Source organism: Diceros bicornis, chromosome X (genome assembly GCF_020826845.1).
Source record: "Diceros bicornis minor isolate mBicDic1 chromosome X, mDicBic1.mat.cur, whole genome shotgun sequence".
Lineage (NCBI taxonomy): Eukaryota > Metazoa > Chordata > Mammalia > Perissodactyla > Rhinocerotidae > Diceros > Diceros bicornis.
In genome coordinates this window covers 70,539,736-70,560,635 of record NC_080781.1, presented here as the reverse complement: position 1 = coordinate 70,560,635, position 20,900 = coordinate 70,539,736, and the positions used below count along the sequence as shown (strand labels likewise).

The 20,900-nt window shown below is 42.5% G+C and overlaps 1 protein-coding gene across 1 annotated transcript; it reads right to left on the bottom strand.

Annotated features, from left to right (window-relative positions):
* Nucleotides 1-921: 921 nt before the first annotated feature.
* PGK1 (phosphoglycerate kinase 1) lies at nucleotides 922-20,562 on the bottom strand. The gene is made up of 11 exons (XM_058536237.1): nucleotides 20,417-20,562; nucleotides 14,195-14,245; nucleotides 10,815-10,970; nucleotides 10,554-10,698; nucleotides 7,418-7,521; nucleotides 6,656-6,775; nucleotides 4,193-4,307; nucleotides 3,761-3,940; nucleotides 2,389-2,566; nucleotides 1,764-1,862; nucleotides 922-1,391 (listed from the first exon to the last, which is right to left on the bottom strand). Exons 1-11 carry the CDS (start codon nucleotides 20,479-20,481, stop codon nucleotides 1,351-1,353), a joined length of 1,254 nt encoding a protein of 417 aa, XP_058392220.1. The 5' UTR covers nucleotides 20,482-20,562; the 3' UTR covers nucleotides 922-1,350.
* Nucleotides 20,563-20,900: the final 338 nt, after the last annotated feature.

The window sequence follows — 20,900 nt, the reverse complement described above, 5'->3', positions numbered from 1 at the left end:
CCTCCCAGGCACTCTTTCTCTAGAAGCTAGTGGGGTCTTGTTTCAGAAAAAGGAGAGTAAACCAAGAAAGGGGGAGAAATGGATCCAGAAAAGGGGAGGTCCAACACAGGAGGTGAAAGGAATCCCCAAGAGGGTTACCCCAGAGGGGTTGCCTCTGGAAAGAGGAAACACCAGAGCAACAGCTGTACAGCAAACCTAGAGGGCAGCCAGGACAAACGAGTGGGAGCACAGAGGACTCCAGGAGGGACATCTCTAATAAAAAATGAACAGACTGTCTCATATATTTGAATATACTGGGAATGAATCAGTGATAGGTACATAGAAAAAAATCTTTTTTAAACTCCAAAAAAAATAAAAAGGTACAAAAGTTAATATAATCATAGCATACGACACAGCTCAGCTGTGAATAGTATTTATAATAACAATGTAGACTATTGATCTAATCTAGAATTATGACAAAACTATATTGGGAGAATGAAAGGAAAGTATATGTGGGACAAAGGCTGTAGTTAAATCTTACCATGTATGAAATTAATATATCATTTTTTAAAAATCAAGAAGTTAACCGTATAAGCATGTTACTTAGAAACATGGAGATAAATACCAGAAAAAAGCTAAGGGTTGAAAGCAGTCACCTCAGGGGAGTGGGAATCACAAATGGGAGGAATGGGCTAAGGCCTATTTTTTTGTTATAAGCCTTAGCTTTTTAAATTATGGTCATATGTAACAGATAAAAATAAAATTTAAAATAAAGCTCCTATCACAATGTCTGCCATAAAGTAGGACCTCGATAAAAGAGTAGACATTTCTCTAATCCCCCCCACTTCCGCCCCATCTCTTGCATTCAAAAATGTAGATGATTTGATCCCTTCCTCAAATCTGTTCTCATCCTAACAAACAAAGTATGACAGGAAAAAAATCCCAGTTTCAATGGATACTTTTATTATTTATTTACTAGATCACCAATTTCATCTCCCTCCCTGCCTACAATTGGAATTATATTTTGTTTCCATGCTGAGTAGTGAAACAATGACAGAGCTAATGACAGAACTAGGCTAACACAGCCCACTTTCTTTTAACAGGAAAAATATAAATACATGAATTCTAGAATGCACAATGGTTTAGTCACTAAGAAATGCAAATGGGATCCTGAAGAATGTAGGCAAATCCAGGGTGAAGTAAAGATGAGCTGAAATGCTGTGCAACTGTTTAAGGGTTCCTGGCGCTGCATCTCTTGGCCGCTAGCTGAATCTTGAAATGGGGGAAGATTTTAGCTAATGCCAAGTGGAGATGTGGAAAGCGCTAAGTTGACTTAGGGGCTGTGCACAGGAACCAAAAGGCAGGAAAATACTAAACATTGCTGAGAGCATCCACCCCAGGAAGGACTTTACCTGTTTTTGAGAGAGCACACACAAAGACAGCATTACTGTAGGACCTACTAAGCCAGATCTGCCCCCTTCTATCTTCCCAATAACATGTCCACTCTTCTTTAGGATATATGGCCAGGAGTTAGGTAACTTTTACATTTTGGGTCCCAGGTCTACTAGAGTATAACCCCTTTGAGAATAAGTCTTCCTTTTTGCCCCACTCCACCTCAAATGGATGCCAGGAGCTTTACTTTAAGTTCCTCCATTTGTACTCCCCAGCTAATAATGACTGCTAATGACAACACTACCTACTATCTCCATTCCAGTCTACCTACCCCTCACTGCATAACCCCCGTCTTTCCCCCAAACAAGCTGAAAAACAGGGAAGAACCTCACCTTCCAGGAGCTCTAAACTGGCACCACCCCCAGTGCTCACATGGCTGACTTTATCCTCCGTGTTCCATTTGGCACAGCAAGTGGCGGTGTCCCCACCACCTGTTGAATGAAAGCCAAGTAAAAAGGGGAAAGGAGAGAAAAGAAAAAGGATTGGCACCAAAACTATAAGCCAGTGTGCTCTCAAGCCCAAAAGGTAGCTGATGAACCCCCAACTCCATCTCATTAAGAGGTTCCTCCATGGGCCGGCCCCGTGGCTTAGTGGTTAAGTGAGCGCGCTCCACTGCTGGCGACCCAGGTTCGGATCCCGGGCTCGCACCGACGCGCTGCTTCTCTGGCCATGCTGAGGCCGCGTCCCACATACAGCAACTAGAAGATGTGCAGCTATGACACACAACTATCTACTGGGGCTTTGGGGGGAAAAAATAAATAAATAAAATCTTAAAAAAAAAAAAAAAAAAAAAAAAAAAAAAAAGAGGTTCCTCCATGAATTATACACCCATTTAGCTCTCAAGATTCACCCGGCACCAAGAAACCTAGTTGAAAAGCTAACCATTTCCCTTCTACCTTCCTCTGATCAGAATTCTGCCAGCTCACATTAGCATTAGCTTTCTACAGGACCCCTTACCTATGATGGTGATGCAGCCCCTGGCAGTGGCTTTCACCACCTCGTCCATGAGGGCTTTGGTTCCTCGGGCAAAAGCTTCCCATTCAAAGACACCCACAGGTCCATTCCACACAATCTGTTTAGCCCGAGCAACAGCCTCAGCATACTTCTTGCTGCTCTCAGGACCACAGTCCAAGCCCTGAGGGGTAGTTAAAAGAGAGGATGAGCTACCAAGAAAAGCTACTTAGAGGAGCAAATACCACCTCCACCAAGACCAGAACTCAAGACTGAACACCAGAGTTTATTCTAGAACCAGAAGATACCCTTTAGTCTTTAAAATTATGAACCTGTTCATGCCCTTTATGGAAGATCAAGTCTAAGGTAAAACCTTAAAAGTGATTTGATAAAAACATTCTTAGCCATGCTACTTATGATTGTGAAGCACGAGATGGGTGGTTTTCAACCAGCGTCAATTCTGCCCCTCCCCAGGGGACGTGTGGCAATGTCTCGAGACATTTTTGGTTGTCACAACTTGGGGGGGTTACTACTTGGCATCTAGTGCCCAATGATGCCTTAAACATCCTATAATGCAACAACAGCCCTTCACAACAAAATCTACCTGAGATGTCAATAGTGTTGCGGTTGAGAAACACTGAACTAGATCGGTAGTTCTCAAACTTTGGCGTGCATCAGAATCACCAGGAGGGCTTGTTTGAGCACAAATTGCTGGGACCCACACCCCCAGAGTTTCTGCTTCAGTAGGTCTGGGGTGGGGCCCAGGAACTTGCATTTTTTAACAAGTTCTGAAATGATGCTGATGCTGCTGTTCTTGGGACCACACTTTGAGAAACACTGAACTAAACAGAACCCACAGGCCTAAAAAAGGAAAATGACTAAGCAAACTAGTATATCAACATGATAAAACTTTATACAGCTATTAAAATGATAATACGTGGAGAACACTACAATCAACTATTTAAATTAGTATTTAATATACACATACATTTTTCCCTCTTGTAACCATTCTTCTATCTTAATGTTTTCATATAAAAGATTTCTTATACAGGTTTCTAGGTAGCAACATAATCCAGAACAGCCCAAACTATAGAAGTACATAGCACTGTCCGTAGTACATAGATAAGTACTTAATAAACATTAAATAGATGAAGAAACAAGTAATGGTTTTGCCCCCACATTACTGATGAAGACAGCAGCAATCTGATACCATTGCTTTTCCCCCATGGATTCTCCCCCAAGGAGGGCCTCACTATAACATTTGGAGCCCTCTCTGACAGAGATCTCCTGTAGAGATTCTTTTAAAATTCTGTTGTTCAGTTGAATGATACCAAAATGTTTCTGTTCCCTCATACTACCAACTACCCAAGTGACTTACCATCCAGCCAGCAGGTATGCCAGAGGCCACAGTGGCTTGGCCAGTCTTGGCATTCTCATCAAACTTGTCAGCAGTGACAAAGTCAACAGGCAAGGTAATCTTCACACCATTCTTCTCAGCTTTGGACATCAGTTCTTTGACAATCTTGGCTCCCTCTTCATCAAACAGAGAAGTGCCAATCTACACAGGGAAGCCAAGATGATGAAGATCAGCCTCTATACTGAGAACATGATTACCTCACAAAGCAGACAGGAGCAAGATACAATATAATATAAAGGAACAATTCAAAAACAAAAGAAAAAAAACTTGCCAAAATAAATAAAAATGGGAGTTTTAAGGCTCATGTCAGAAGCTGGTGTTCTTTTTAAATTTACATAACCTGCTATTTCTCATGGAGAGTTATTTCACATCTACTTGGCATTGGTTTCCTACCTCCATGTTGTTGAGCACCTTCAGGAAGGTAAAAGCCATTCCACCACCAATGATCATCTCATTGACTTTGTCCAGCATATTATTGATCAGCTGGATCTTGTCTGCAACTTTAGCTCTAAAAAGGAACGCAATAATCATCACCAAAAGAACAAACAATGGACTAAGAAAGTGATATTACATAGAGCCTGAGTTTTTATATCAAGGCACAGGAACAGAGAAATGTCCCACGAAGTGACAAAAGTATCTCACTTGTAAAGATTGGTCACCACCAAGGGTAAGAATGAATTAACTGTTATACACATGAGAGAGAGAGAATGAATGAATGAATAAATAAGGGAGAGAAAAGAAAAGAGACTCAACCTCTTCTAAAGAATGTGGGATATTCTACAGCTCAAATGCCCTGCTTCTTCAACAAATCAGTGGAATGAAAATAACAAGGAAGAGGGGACTATTATAAAATAAAAGGTACCTAACAACCCAATGCAATGCATGAACTTCATCTGGGTCCTTAGTCAAACAAACCAACTATAAAAAGACATTTCTGAGATGACTGAGAACTTCGGAATACAGACTGGGTATTAGATGATAATAACAAAATTGTTTAACTCTGTTAGGTCTAACATGGTGGTTATTTAAAAGAAATCTCCTGGGGCTGGCCCAGTGGCCGCACGCCACTGCAGCAGCCCGGGGTTCACAGGTTCGGATCCTGGGTGCGCACCGACGCACCGCTTGTCAAGCCATGCTGTGGTGGCGTCCCATATAAAGTAGAGGAAGATGGGCACGGATGTTAGCTCAGGGCCAATGTTCCTCAGCAAAAAAAAAAAAAAGAGGAGGATTGGCATTGGTTGTTAGTTCAGGGCTGATCTTCCTCATAAAAAAAAAATAAAAAAATCTCCTTATCAGTTACGAGATGCAAATAGAAGTATTATAAGTGAAATTATATGATATCTAAGGCTTGCCTGAAAATACTCCTGACAAAAAAGGATGAGGAGATAGATGAAACAAGACTGACAAAAATGTCAGTAATAGTTGAAGCAGGGTGATAGATACCTGGAGGATTATTATACTATTCTCTCAACTTCTATAAATGTTTGAGTGTTTCCACAATAAAGTTTTTTAAATAAAATGTGAAATTTTCCCCAAAATTGTTAATGGTTTAGGATACTACCCTGCAAGAAAGGTGGCAAAAAAAACCTCCACATCAACTTCCCCAAAAACAGCTATTTCAGGCTGAATCTAAAACCTAATCATAACCACTAGGTGGCACTCACTCCCATATTCCAGAGGTCTACAGAAGGTTGGAGAACAAAGTCAGTACAAATCCCCAACTCCAGAGAAGCAAAGATCCGAGTCTGACCTTTATAACCCAGTGCACAAGAGGAGCAATGCTTCCAGGACACAGATAACAACCTGTACCCACCTGAATTATTTTTAGGACCCTGAAACTGGGCTCATGAAGCCTGGAGAGCAACTATGCTACCTGAAATTGACACCCAACTCGAGTCAGCTTTCTTAGGGAAATGCTCAGTGTGTTCAGTCCCATGGAAAAAAAAGCCCTGCTCATTAGAAGGGTCAGGGGCATCCAGCCATAACAAGGCTGCTACCTAGATAGTCATGCCAAATGACAGGAAGTTATCTTACCAAAGCAGCCCCAGGTCCCTATTCCTATTCTATCACCTAAAAATTATCCTCCTAGCCTCTTGACCTACAATTCTGAAATTTCTATTTTCAACTAAGCCATTAGAATATCATTATCCACATGGTACCTTTCCCCACAGGAGAAAATACAAAGAGGTATGTGATCTGGAGATAGGAGTTCTAAATGATATATTAAACACACATGAGGAGGTTTTCATAGTTGTTCCTTGCCAGACCGTATATATGCGAAAGGCTCAAGTACTTCAAAAATTGTCAGATGAGCACCTATGTTGGATCTTTCCCATTCTTCCCTCCAGAACCATTTTCTATTTTTCTTGGCCCTGTTCTCTGTCCCAGGAGGCTGACCTCCAGGGACTACGTCACGGGGCTCCCTTGCCTTCTGGCCTCCAGTTGGGTTGCAGCCAACTGGGAATGGGAGGAGGTCCATCAGTAGGAGATTTACAGGAGATCAGAGTATTTATTTCCCTGGCTACCTCCCTGTCAGATGACTATCCCTACATCCCTTGACCAAAGGCTACAGTTCCTATCAGAGGGCCTTCTCCTCACAACTACCCTCTCTGGATTCTGGCAACCATTCCTTTCCTGTGTCCCTTCAGGCCTAGGAACGGTGATGGCTGTTGCTAGCCCCAGATTACTGTCCCTTTTGGGTTTCCCTAAACCCTATCCACACTTTTGTAGATAGTCCCTTTATTAAATGCTCCTCAGTTACCCAGTTTGATTGTTCTGACGATAAACCACCCAAGTTATGGCCTACTACCAGGCAAACACACTACTCAAAGCATGATCTTGAAGAGTTCTTCATACCCGCCCAGGATGGCCAGGAAGGGTCGCTCTGGGCTCTCCAAGGCCTTGGCAAAGTAGTTCAGCTCCTTCTTCATCAAAAAACCTCCGGCCTTTTGTGGCAGATTAACTCCCACCATGGAGCTAGAAAAGACCAGAAACATTCAAATTTTAGTCAGTTCCCACTAATTCTCCCAAATCTAGAAACCATCTCCTTATCATTGAAATACTTTCACTTCTGAGATTCCAGGAGACCACAGTTTTCATCCTTAAACTGCAACAAAAACACTTAGGTACAAGATAAGGTTTTTGACTAATAGTGCACGGTCAAGGGGAACACGTAAAAAGCAATGACCTTAAGTAGAATTTAAGATACCCAATTAATAGTCTTCAGACCAAGAGTTTAACCACAATAAATAATCAGCCAATTGATGGCAATAGGAGGGGATTCCTCAATTTGCTTCCTACTGACAGCATAAGATTCTAATTCCACAATGTTCACAAAGGGAGAGCTCTACATGAAATATCCAAAGTGAGAAAGAGCAACCTCTTTCTGAAGCTCAACAAAAAGCTCCACAATTCTCAGCATTTTTTACTTTTATTTCCTCTTTGGATCAGGGATACTCAAAAAGAGCCACAGTCTAATTGGTAGTTCCAATTAAGAGACAGAAACAGAAAGGACCACAGTATAATACAGAAATCTCCAAAAGCAACCCAGAGCTTGGGCTGCTCAAGTAAGTACAGGAATGCTGCTCCCAGCTTGACATCGAACAAGACTCTTAGTACCTGTGGGCTCGGTGAGCAGTGCCAAAAGCATCATTGACATAGACATCCCCTAGCTTGGAAAGTGAAGCTCGGAAAGTTTCTATTTTGGCTGGTTCGGCTTTAACCTGCAGAGAAAAATAAAAAATGGAAAAACCAACACAGGAAATGCTGATGGCTCCAAAGACAACTGTAAAAGCATTTCATACCAAGAGTCCTCTTGAACATCTCTAAAGACCCTGAGTTGGTGGGACAGCAATTTTTACAACTAGCAACAAGATCTGTTCTTTCTTCCAAATATTCCAGGTCTTTTGGTCATTTCTGCATGTTTCTGCTCTCCTTCACCTTCCCTCAAATTGCAAACCTAAGATTCCTGTACCATGGCTTAACCTCTAATCACATGAAGCTAACCACATCCCACTGACCTCTCCCCAACTCCCAGGACAAGATTATGATTATCCTTCCCCTTCTTTATCTTGACTTATTACTTATTTCCTCATTTTAACACATTCTCCTTATAAAGCTTAGGATTATAGACTCAAGCTGCTGGCTACCAAGTCCTTTCTGCAACGAGAAAGAGGCCCTCACACATATTCCTCATGAAAGCAACAAGGGCAGGCTGGGACAGAGAAGGTAGTTGGAAAAATGACAACAGAAGAGGACCTCAGAAACATTTTATTTTTATTAAAAGGAGGTATTTTATATAGCCTTCCCTGGGAGTTAGGCATCTGAGAAAACAAGAAATACACTTCTACAAAAAAAGAAGAATAAAAAGTAGAAGTAAAACATAAGGCTTTAAAATGTCAGCTCACTATCCAGGGATTCCCCTCAAAGGGGAAAGAAAGCAGATGGCAGGATGAACAAAGAGTCTCCGGCAGGAAACTAAGCAAAGATGCACAGGAAGCCAGATGAAGCGGTCATGGCACAGAAGAGTTCATAACACAGAGTAGATATTCATGTTAAGTCACTGCCCACTCCCATCATCCTATGTATCAAGGTGAAAAAGGCTGCCACAAAGAACAGGGGCTTTCCTCTAATGACCCAAAGAATGCAGGGGCACTAATGCTAAAACTAAAAACTGTAGAGCCCCCATAATCTCTCTAGAATGGAATATCATCTGCCACTGGTGACAGGAAGATGATTCATGTAGTAACAAAAACACTGCCTGAAGGGCAGGAGACCGGGGTTCTAGGCCCAGCTCTGACACTAATTCACTGTGTAACCTTTGGCAAGTTACTCTCTGTCCCTGAAATCTTCCCATCTATTAAAAAGGCATGATAACTCCTCTATTTAAGAATTGTTTGAGGAAAAATGGGGCAAATTGAAAGCTCCTTATGAAAAGGGTGCTATAAAAATTAATAATAATCAGAAGCCATTTCTCATTTTTGATCTGCCAATAACTAGAAGGGAGAGAATGCTCCTAAAGACCAATGCAGGCACACTGGATAAAGGAAAAATTTTATGTCCCCACTTTGTTTTTTAATCCATTTTGAAGTTATGACTGGCTCCTGAAATTTCAAGCACTGAAAGCCACTGGACACTAAATGTAAAGTTAACTAACTAAAAAAGTCATAGACTAGCATAGTTGGTTCATCATCTCTTGAATAAAAAGTTTTTCCTCAATTCACCAGTTGCCTTCTGCCATTTCTAAGCCCTCGAGTCTGTGCAGCTTGAGTTTCAGTCTAAAAGGGCACCAAGTTTTAGGTCAGCATTTAACTCTACTACTGTAGCAAGACCATGCCAAAGGAAGGATAAGGCAAGACCAGGGCCTGTGGTGCTAAGAAAAGAAACTGCTTAAAAGCAGGTGCTCTGATGACCTTAACAAATGTCAGAAGTACAACAGGAAATTGAGACACTAGCCTCAGAGAATCTTGTTCCCCAAGACACTAAAGACCTTAAGAGTGGAAAGTACTAAAGGGTACCTTCGGCTTCCCTTCTTCTACCAATAGGCAAATTCCAAATCATCCTCAGAGAGCCAGCTTTATCATTTAACGTTTGAATTCTAACTGTTAGGTCATAGTAATCTGTTTTGTGAGTTATCTTTGGTTGCTTTTTTAATTTTTTTTTTGCCTGTTTTTTGTTTTTTTCTATGGTTGCTTTTGCATGACAACAGCAGAGCTGAGTAGTTCAACAGAGACCATATACGGTTGTGACTGACTATATAGCATGCAAAGCCTAAAATATTTACTGTCTGGTCCTTTACAGAAAAGGTTTGCTGATCTAATGGACTGAGCTATATATAAAGCCTAGCAACAGCACCACTGACTCTAACTTTACTCAAATGACTGCCTTTCTGAGACTTAGTTTCTTTATGACATGATGATGATGCTTCCTTATCTCAGAGAGCAATTCAAAGAAAAATGCTTTACACTTAAGAAAAATGCCTTAAATCCAAGGCAATTTTATCATGACCATAATTTACCCAACTACAATCAACTGTCCCAAATAGTCCCTTTATACTTGACTTAGGAAAGTACTTTTTCTGCTCATGTAATTCTTTTATAAGAAAAATCCCAATCATATCAAATTTAATTTACTGTTTTAAAAGTACCAAACTCAACCTTCAAGTTAATTCCCCTTCTAAATAAGAATACAGATTGTCCTTCCATAACACACTAGGGCCTGTTGCTTAGAAAAACTGTTCCAGCCTTGACAAACAAAAAATCTACAACTGGCTTTGCTGGAGGAACACCTGGGCAGCATGGATATTCACCCCCACAACCATCTGTGAATGTCTGCTCACAGCACTTGGGAATGACAGCCTACCCTTCAATAGGATTATCACATACTGTCAGAAAAATAATTCTCATGTATCACAGGCCAGGTGTGTAACAAAGGGACGATTAAAAGTAGCATGTTCACTGAATACTCTTACACCCAAATGGTGTTCACATATTTTTCAAAGATATTCCAAAACCACTTGAGCAGGAGGAGGGCTTCTGGGATGCTGGCAATACTCTATTCCTTGACCTAGGTGGTGTTTACACAGGTGTGTTTACTTTGTAATAATTCAGCAAGATATGCATTTGTGCATTTTATATGTATGTTATACTTCAATAAAAAGGTGTATAAGGAAAAATAAACATGAGCTTCCTCTATTTTTCCATCAGTCCCTTATAGATTTAGCCTTCTCCTCACCCCCACTAATCGCGGGTCCTACCTTGTTCCCAGAAGCATCTTTTCCCTTTCCTTCTTCCTCCACATGAAAGCGAAGGTTCTCCAGCAGGATGACAGACCCAGCAGCTGGGTCAGCACAAGCTTTCTCCACTTCTGGGCCCACACAGTCCTTCAAGAACAAAACATCCCTGGGAAGAGCACGAAATGGAGACACTTGAGCTGTCTGAAAGTTAAGAACCAGTAACAACATGCTTGACAACATCTCCTGTCACAAAGTCCACCAGCACCAGAGCCTGGCACTTACTTGCCCAGCAGAGATTTGAGTTCTAGAGCAACTGGCTCCAAGGAATACTTGTCAGGCATGGGGACACCATCAGGCCGGCCCAGGTGGCTCATAAGAACAACTGACTTGGCTCCATTGTCCAAGCAGAATTTGATGCTTGGGATAGCAGCCTTGATCCTGCAACCAAAAAGAGACAGCAGGTAGAGCAAGGTTACTACTAGGAATTAGTATAAAACATAAAGCCCCTTTTCTTCTCCAAATTCCTTCACATTGTACTGTCGGCAACTCATTGATGGTCCTCAGGCTTATGTTCAGGGGAAGAAGTTAATTATGATGCTAACCCTCCACCTAGGATTGTACAATCTCATTATGTTTTGCCCCTTCTGCAGAAAAGAGTTAACATAGCAGGCCTGAAGCTGCTATCTTTAGAAAGACTTGCTTGCAAGGTTGGCCCTTGGCTGGTGTCTGGGAACTTGGCTTTCAAAGTGGTCCCTCAGTTCTCTGACAACAGCCATTCACTGTTTCTAGACTGTCTGTACAAACAAGGTGATTTATGCTGAACACCTGCTTTTCCTCTAGGAGTCTGGAATTTTGGTAGTTGCTAGCCGGAGGGTATCTATGTGACCAGGTCCCAGTATAAATCTTGGGGGCCGAGTCTCTAATGGGCTTCCCTGGGCAGAGATACTGCACACAATTATTGTATTTTTCACTGCTGGAGAAAGAAGCACACTCAGGTGTGTCCCCTCACAGGAGGGAAAAAGCATCAGAAGTCCATGCATGGATTTCTGCAGATTCTGCCTGTGACTTTTCCCCAGCAATCCTGTCATGCATCCTTTCACTGTAATAAACTTTAGCAGTGAGAACTATATGCCAAGTCCTGTGAGTACTTCTAGCGAATCACCAAACATGTAGGTGGTCTTGGGGAACCCCTGAAACACCCCTCTTATGTGACTGTATAACAAATATAAAATTCCCAAACCTTGAAACCATTAAAAGGAAATTTGGGGAAAATTAAAAAATATGTAGTAACTTTTCTGCACCCATTATAGATCCTAAGTCACTTTTTTTATGTAGGAAAAAATGAATGCATTATATAGAATGTGGTTTACATAATACATCACATTTACTACATTATAGTTTAACCAAAAAATTATTAAACTTCCTTTAAACATTTCAAAATTTGTTACACACCTGATACTAACTTTTCATTTTTGCCAGTCTTTAAGAAATTAAAATTGATAATGAAGAAATTCATTTATTTATTCAACAAATATTTACTGAACGCTTTTATTCCAGGCGCCATTCCAGATTCTGAGAATACAACAGTAAATAAAAAGTCTCAGGCCGGCCCCGTGGCTTAGCGGTTAAGTGCGCGCGCTCCACTGCTGGTGGCCCGGGTTCAGATCCCGGGCGCGCACCGACGCACCGCTTCTCCGGCCATGCTGAGGACGCGTCCCACATGCAGCAACTAGAAGGATGTGCAGCTATGACACAACTATCTACTGGGGCTTTGGGGGGAAAAAATAAATAAATAAAATCTTTTAAAAAAAAAACAGTCTCTGCTCTCATGGAAGTGAAAATTCTAATGGAGAGACAGAAAATAAGTGTGTGTGTGTGTGTGTGTGTGTGTCTGTGTGTGTGTGTGTGTGTGTGTGTGTGTGTGTGTGTGTGTGTGTCTCAGATGGTGATAAGAGCTGTGGAGAAAATAAAACAAGGTAGAGGACGAGAATGATTGGGGAATAGTGGTGGAGGGGATTTAGATATGGTGGCCAGGGAAAGTCTCTCTGATAGCGTGTCTTTTCAGCAGAGAATGGAATAATAAAAAAACAAGTTATGTTTCTAAAATATCTTATGCTATTTGGCAGATATAAAAACTCGTACCAAATAAAGAAGAAACCTTGATCAGGTACAAAGTTTGCCTAATGAAACCAAATTAATCTTCAGGGCTATCCCTTATTGGCAAGTTCTATTATTTCTAATGCTTCACCTTGTTAATCAACTCCATGGATTTCTGAAAATGAAAAGATCTACTCAGACATGTTTCTCTACTTTTTATTCATAAAATAACTTGATAGGCATATTTCCAATATTTTCTGTGTGCTGCAGAAAATAATGAAAATCAAGAAGGGTCAGAGCTGCCTTATACAAAGACCTTCCGCTATGGTGCAGCAGGGATGTGTGTGGCAGAATGCCAGGCTCTAGTCTGGGGCCAGTATCTAAAAATGTTCCAGACCTGCACTGTCCAATATGGCAGCCATTAGCCACATGTGCCTCTTGAATACTAGAAATGTGACTAGTCCAGACTGAGATGTGCTATAAGTGTTAAAACACATGGTGGATCTCAAAGACTTAATACTAAAAAAGTTAAATGTCCCTTTCATTGATTTTTTTATTGATTACATATTGAAATAATTTTTGGACTTAATGGATTAAATAAAATATATTATTAAAATTAAGTTCACCCATTTCTTTTTACTTTTTTAATGTGGCAACTAGAAAAATTTAAATTACATGTGGCTCATACTATATTTCTTTTTTGTGTGTGTGAGGAAGATCAGCCCTGAGCTAACATCCATGCCAATCCTCCTCTTTTTGCTGAAGAGGGCTGGCCCTGAGCTAACATCCATGCCCAACTTCCTCCACTTTATGTGGGACGCCGCCTCAGCATGGCCTGACAAGCGGTGCCTCGGTGCGCGCCCAGGATCTGAACCCAGGCCACCAGCAGCAGAGCGCACACTTAACCACTACGCCACGGGGCTGGCCCGCTCATACTATATTTCTATTACCACTGGTCTAGATCATTGGAAAGCACCTCTCGAGCTCAAACCCTTCATTTAAAACTTAAAATAAAAACCTTCATTTACAATTTAGTCAAAAGCAAGAGCAGTACTATCACTGAAAATTTCTGCTTCTGAATCTAGGAGCCAAGACATTTCAAGCAGCCTAAACTGACAGAAAATGTTACTTCTGAAGTCTTTTCCCTTAAATCAAAATTCTCAAAAACTGATTTTATCTGGGCCATCTGGAACAGGGGCTTGTAAAACTACATGTAAGCTTAATAACTGTTGGTACTAAAAAATCCTTCTTTTGCACAATTCTTCATCTTGCAAGGGAAGCCAAGTAACCTTAAACTTTGATATTCTTTAAAAACGCATAACCCCAAATTCTTCAAATTTTCAAATAACGGGAAGAGAAAAAAAATCACTTTCTTAAGATGATTTTTTTCAATTTCCACATTCTCATAAGAAAGTAAACCAGATGGTGGGTTGGGTTGGTGGAAAGCCAAGATCATATGGCTTAAGTTGCCTCAGTTCTACAATAAGAAAGGAAAACCATTTCATCCTATATACCCATACTCACACACATCTTAAATCTAGCTCAAGGCTTAGCAGGTACCTTACCTCTGGTTGTTTGTTATCTGGTTGTTCTTCATAGGAACATTGAAGTCCACTCTAAAAAAGAAAAAAAAATTCAGATTAAGAGTCATGATCAATTTATTGTTCCCTCAAAGATTAGGAGAGGCACTTGTAGTGAGCCAGTTAAATAAGCTGGAAGCTCAAAACTCACCTTAAAATTAATCAGTGGTATTAGAAGTCAAGAGAGTGGTTAGCCATGGGGGGAGGAAGGTGGGAGCAGGATGGATAGGACACCAGAGGGGGCTTCTGGGGTTCTGGTAATGTTCTATTTCTTGACCTGGGTAATTGTACAAATGTGATCATTTTGTGATCATTCTTTGAGCTTATACTTTGTGCCCTTTAGGTATGTACCTCATACTTTAAAAGAGAAATTTTAAAAAATAAAAATAAAACCTAACTTAAATCACAGGAACTAGCCCTGAAGACCTAGGAAGCTAAAACCAGTTCCATTTAAAGATTTCTATGCGGGCCAAGCATGACAGTATCTAATAATAGTGGCAGCTGACAGGGTGAAGGGTAATAAGGAAGATATCCTGATTCTGATTCCTTTGATATTATTTCTGGGTCCTAGTGAAGCTAACAACCCTCAAAAGAAAAAACAATAACTGGAAAAATAAAACATATCAAGAGAATATCATCCTTTTTAGAGAAAGCCTGGGGCCCTGAGACCAGAAAGAAACCCAATGTCCAAGACCAAGTTCTCACGGTATCCTTCAAGCAAAACACAGAAAATAAAAGTAAGATAGCCTCTTTCAAAAAGCCTGACAGGAGAGGGTGGAACATGTGACCCTGCCCACCTCACAAACAGGCAATTAGAAGAAAAGTGATCAAGCCAGCATAAGCAAATAATTCACTGCAGTGTCTCCTTTGTTACCGAACAGATTACTGCTTTACCTTTTTTGTTTGTGTGTGAGGAAGCTCATCCCTGAGCTAACATCCGATGCCAATCCTCCTCTTTTTGCTGAGAAAGACTGGCCCTGGGCTAACATCCGTGCACATCTTCCTCTACTGTATATGGGATGCTGCCACAGCATGGCTTGACAAGTAGTATGTCAGTGAGCGCCCGGGGTTCCAAACCTGCGAACCCCGGGGCCGCAGGAGCTGAGCACGCGCACTTAACCGCTAAGCTACCGGGCTGGCCCCCTGCTTTACCATTTTTAAGAACTGATAATTCCTTTCCCCTTCTTCTGAACTCCTTGGAACCTCAGCCTACTTCAACCTGACTGAAAACAATGATGTGCGGTAGCTATTTGTAAGGTCTAAGTTTTGCCTGCCAGGATCCTTTTTAAGTAATTTCTTTCTCATCTGTAAAATGAGGATGATAGTATCTACCTCACAGTTATCGTGAAAATTAAATGAGTTAGCAATCTGTAAAGTGCTTAGAAAAGAACCTGGTACACAGTAAGTGCCATAAAAGTAGTAGCCATTATTGTATATGTTAATGCTTCTCCAAAACGTAATTCTGTGATTTAAAAGGCAGATCAACCATTACTAAAACAGCTAGCATCACAAGCTAAGGGACTTCAGGGAAGGTATGACCTAGTCAAGACTACTGCTGTGCTCCATCATTAAAGCTCCATTACTAGTCCTTCCTCTCTAAGGCTGAGGCTTGGCAGATGATTACAAAATCCTAGACCTACTAAGAAGACCACCAATTTTCTATATCCCCTGTGCATGTACTGCAATCTACCTCACTGAAGAGCAGCCTTTCCCAAAGTGAGTTGAGGGAATAATTGTATATTCAAACATTTTAATTAAAAGAAAGTCTTCAAAAATAAAGGCAGTATGCCTCTGAAGAAAGAAATACACTCTACTTAGTTTCAGGCTACTTGATTCTGATTCTAAGCATCTTCTTTAAATATCCTGAACAAGGCTCTTGCCAGCCTTAAAGGGCATTCCAAAGAGGACAGAGTATCCCATTACCAAGGGTCATTTTCCCCCCTCCAGCCTTTCAGAAGGCCCATGGTGAAAAGGGCTAATAGCAAGAAGCTGAGCACAAGCCACCCCTCTACTGTGCTGCTCCCTAACCCCAAGCCATTACAGGGAGGAAATTCTTTGGGCAGAAACACTCAAGAATCTGTCTCATCCATCCAAGCTGCTGTGGCATAGCTTACTGATGAGAACTGGACTTGTAATCTCTTCTCATTGCCTGTGGATTACCTCCCCTCATCATCTCCTAGACTTTTCAACAATAGCTCTGCTTTTAGCTTCTCTCTGAGGATTCCACCACAGAAACTGCTCTTGCCTGCACATTCCACTTGTTCCAGTCTATGTAAAATCTGCACCCCTTCCTTTTCCATTTCCCTGAAATACTCCCAAGCTTACCCTTAGGCTCGAAGTCAGGTATCACTACACATCTATCAAAATGGCTGAAATAAAAAAATAACAGCAACACTAAATGCTAGCAAGGATGCAGAGAAACTGATCACTCATACACTGCTGGTGGGAATGTAAAATGGTGCGGCTGCTTTGGAAAACAGTCTGGGAATCCCTCAAAAGGTTAAGCATATGACCGAACAATCACACTCTTAGGTGTTTGCCCAAGAGAAACGACAGCATATGTCCATACCAAGACAGGTGCACGAATGTTCAATGTTCACAGCAGCTTTATATGTAATAGCCCAAAACTGGAAACAACCGACACATCCTTCAATGGGTGAATGGCTAACAAACTGTGGAGCATCCATACCATACACTACTACTCAGCAATATAAGAAATGAATTATTGATATATGCAACAACTTGATAAATCTCAAGGGCATTACGCTGAGTGAAAAAAGCCAATCCTAAAAGGTCACATACTGTGTGATTTCACTTATATAACATTTTTGAAATGATAAAATCTTAGAAATGGAGGATAGATTAGTAGTTACCAAGGGGTAGGAATGGAGGGAGCGAGGCCATGACTCGAAAGGGGTAGCATGAAGGATATCTTGCTGGTGATCAAACAAAACAATAATTTTGTGTCTTGATTATGGTAGGAGTTACACAAATCTATGCACGTGATAAAACAGCACAGAACTATACACTTTATTTCAATGTCAACTTCCTCCCTTTGATATTGTACTCTAATTATGTAAGATGTATCCAACGGGGGAAACTGGGTGAACACAGGACCTCTCTGTACAACCGTTGCAGGACCTCTTTGCAACCTCCTGTGAATCTATAATTATTTCCAAACAAAATGTTAAAAATATTGATTTAGTTGGGTTAAGAATATCAAGTCTCTATCACTTGAAATCTCAGGAGTCCAGGCCCAGTTCCATTAAAAGCTCTCAAAGGAACCATGCCCACCCTTGCTTCACTACCCCTGACTGGAAAATTGAGGTATTATGGCTGTCTTAGAGACTTTCTTTTTCTCTGCTCTCAGTTTTTCCTCTCCATTTCTTTTTCTACTACATCAAGGCTGTTGCTTAACAAGTTAAAACACATTAGAGAAAAACAGGTTTAAAAAAGCACGGGGGAACAAGTAAAAGGGAAGTGCTTCACAAGTTGGCAAATGAGTATGACTGGCAACCTGTGAGAGGAAGAAAGGAAATGACATGGCAAAAATAAGCAGGAAGTTTACTCAAAGAGCTGTAAAGTCAACTGGAGTCCTAAAAAACTGAGGTGGAACCTGGTAATTATCCAGTCAGTTTCTGGCTATCTAATGTTCCCTCAACAAATCAGTCAATTCCCCTTGGCAATTCAAAGCAGGGGCCAGAAGACTCAGCAAACCGAGTTCTCTTACGCAGGAAAAAGAGAGGAGGCAAGTGAAGCAGTCACTACTCAGGAGGCCCCATTTCTGAAACACTACCAGCAACCACCACGTAAAGGCATTGAAACAAAAAGAAATTTGAGCTGACACCACATGGCTGCCCAGGCTCTTCCAAAAAGTAGTCGGTTAGAAAAAGGTACATTAATAATCAGGGAACAAAGTAACTTCTTGTCCTCAGGCCAAATAAGCAGAATTTATCCAGATTACATGAGGAAAATTGATTGCAACCTTCAGTAGACAAAAGGTCTATTTTAACCTGTCCTTGTTCATTATGAATATTTAGAGGATCTGGCTGGTAGCCAAGGAGATCCAAATTCTAGTTCTAGCTCTGCCAACCTGCTAGTTCAGTGACCTTGGACAGGTCATTTTCCATCAGCAAAACAGGACAAGCCAATCATTTCAAGGCTCAGGGTTAATCTGTGTTAAATGAAACTTTGAGCCCTTGGGCAGAAAGATATTTCATATTAGGTCCAGAAGGAGAAAAGATAAGCACCTCCTCTAGTCCCACTCCCAGCCAGCCCAGTTAATTCCTCAAGCCAATTTCCCTGGGGAGAGAGGAGATAAAGCCCAAGACTGAAGTTGTAGGAAGTTGACGAGCATGATACCCCACCTCTTGTCTTTCAGCTGGTGCATGCATCTGGAAAGGTCTGATGTGAGCCCAGTGGAGATGGGAGGAAATAATTAAAACCTAAGATCTAGGGGCCGGCCCTGTGGCTTAGCAGTTAAGCGGCTTAGCGGTTGAGCACGCGCCCTCCGATCCCGGGCGCGCACCGACGCACCGCTTCTCCAGCCATGCTGAGGCCATGTCCCACATACAACAACTAGGATGTGCAACTATGACATAAAACTATCTACTGGGGCTTTGGGGGAAAAAAAAGGAGGAGGATTGGCAATAGATGTTAGCTCAGAGCTGGTCTTCCTCAGCAAAAAGAGGAGGATTATCATGGATGTTAGCTCATGGCTGATCTTCCTCACAAAAAAAAATAAAAAATAAATAAAAAACCTAAGATCTAGTTGCATGCCAATGTCCACCTGTCTTGTTTTTCATAGGGTCTATCCCCTTTCCTTAAGATCACCTGAGGAGTAGAAAGGGCCCTTATCTAATACTAGGATTGCTGTGATTCCTAATTTGTCCACCAGGTGTTTCTCATGGCCATAAGCTACTGAGTTCTTCCATTTCCATAGCCAGGCCGACAAGGCCACTTGCAAATAGTGACCATAATGAAATTAGAGGGAAAGGGAGAGCTACATGAACTTTTAGGGTGCCCATACAATTCTCTAATTCATAGTGCCCTCATATGTTTAAGCCTAGGATAAAGGGAGATACCCTTCTGCCTTATGTATCTGTTAATATCCAAAAGATGCCCTCATTTGAACCAGCCCAAATTGGGAAAGGGGGTGGATCACAGCATTCAGATGCCTGCCCATCCATCAACCACTTCCCCAAAAGGACAAGACTGCACAATGCTATCAACTCAAGCCCTTATGGCCGCCCAACGGCACTACCCTTCGATCCTGTCAAGGCATATGAACAGCCAAGACTATCAGTTACACACCTAACTGTCCTCCTGTACTTTGCTCCTGGCATGCACAAACGTACCACATGTTACAAAAAGGATAAATGTAAAAGTTCCATACACCATACTAGTAATTTGGGCAGATAAGGGAGAAGCTACGTTTGTAAGTGACCAGGGATCCACGTATGCAGTGTAAGAGACCCGAAAGTGCATGGAGAGCCCTCCCCACTTCTAATATCCTGCTTCTCTAGCCACCTGTGGGGTGAGGTTGGAGAACAGCAAGAATGAGCAGCCACACCCTGCTCTAGCATTACCCAGCATGTGTCACAATCGTGATGCAAACCCCATGGCCTGGAGTCCAACCACACCATAGGCCCTTCTCACCCTCCCACCCCCAATGCTTTAGAGGGTTCTACTGAACATCTAAATCACCACGCTCTGGGGAAGATTTCCTTTTGTGAAGGGACCTTTGAAATGTGGGCCGTTTCTCATTTGTCTGGGATGGTCCAGGGCGGTGGGGGAAGGGGAACTAACCAAATGACCTTTCAAGGTCCCTTCCTTGGGGCCTAGGGATTTGCAGGATAAGCATCAGGTCCCACCTTGCCGACTGGGAGCTGGGGCCGACAGAACTGCATTTCAAGAATAGGAAAGAGGGCAAAATGGGTCCCGGCAATCTGAGCCCTTTCTCAGTGGATCCACCCCTAAAGGGCAACTACGGCTCGATTTCTGGGCTGGGGAAAATGAGGTTAGAAACCGTAACACCCGGGCAAAGCCTCAGCTACAACGGTGGGCAGCCTCGCCCTGCCTGGCTAGGGCCCATGGGGCCGAGTAGAGGCCTAAAAGCAACTTGGGGCAGTCGGGAAAGCAAGTCGGCCCCAGCCGGAGAGACTGCGCGAGAGCCGCGAGGGCGCGCAGGCACACGTGTACAATTACCTCATGACGACCCGCTTCCCCTTCACATTCAGCTTGTCCAGCGTCAGCTTGTTAGAAAGCGACATCTTGGCAATACAGCGGCGGCGACAGGCCGGGGGATCAAAGAGCAGCAGACGAAACTGCCTACGTGCGCGAGAGACGCGTGCCGAATGCCCAACTCCGCGCGGGCCCCGCCGCTCCGCCTCCCGCCCCGCCACGCCCCGCCGCGCCCAACGCGCCGCGAACAGCAGCCGCTATTGGACGTAGCCCAAAGGCGCCGGCGCACTGCCATTGCTCCGAGGCGCTGTCCGTTTGCTAGGGCGTTGGTGGACGTGCTGCTTCCGTTTGTCACGTCCGGCACGCAGGGAGCCGCTGGGAACCTTCGTGACTAGGGGCGGGAGCGGAAGGCGGTGCCGCGGGGCCCGCAAGTTGGGGGGAAGGGAGCCGGGTGGTGGACGTGGAGAGAGTGAGAGGTTCAAGGCCGCCACCCGGGTCTCCGCCGCCA

Coding starts and splice junctions, on each gene's coding strand:
- PGK1 (XM_058536237.1), bottom strand. CDS start 20,481: ATGTCGCTTTCTAACAAGCTGACGCTGGACAAGCTGAATGTGAAGGGG. Junction 14,246..20,416: donor GGGAAGCGGGTCGTCATGAG/GTAATTGTACAC, acceptor TTTCTTTTTTAG/AGTGGACTTCAATGTTCCTA. Junction 3,941..4,192: donor AGGTGCTCAACAACATGGAG/GTAGGAAACCAA, acceptor TTCCCTGTGTAG/ATTGGCACTTCTCTGTTTGA.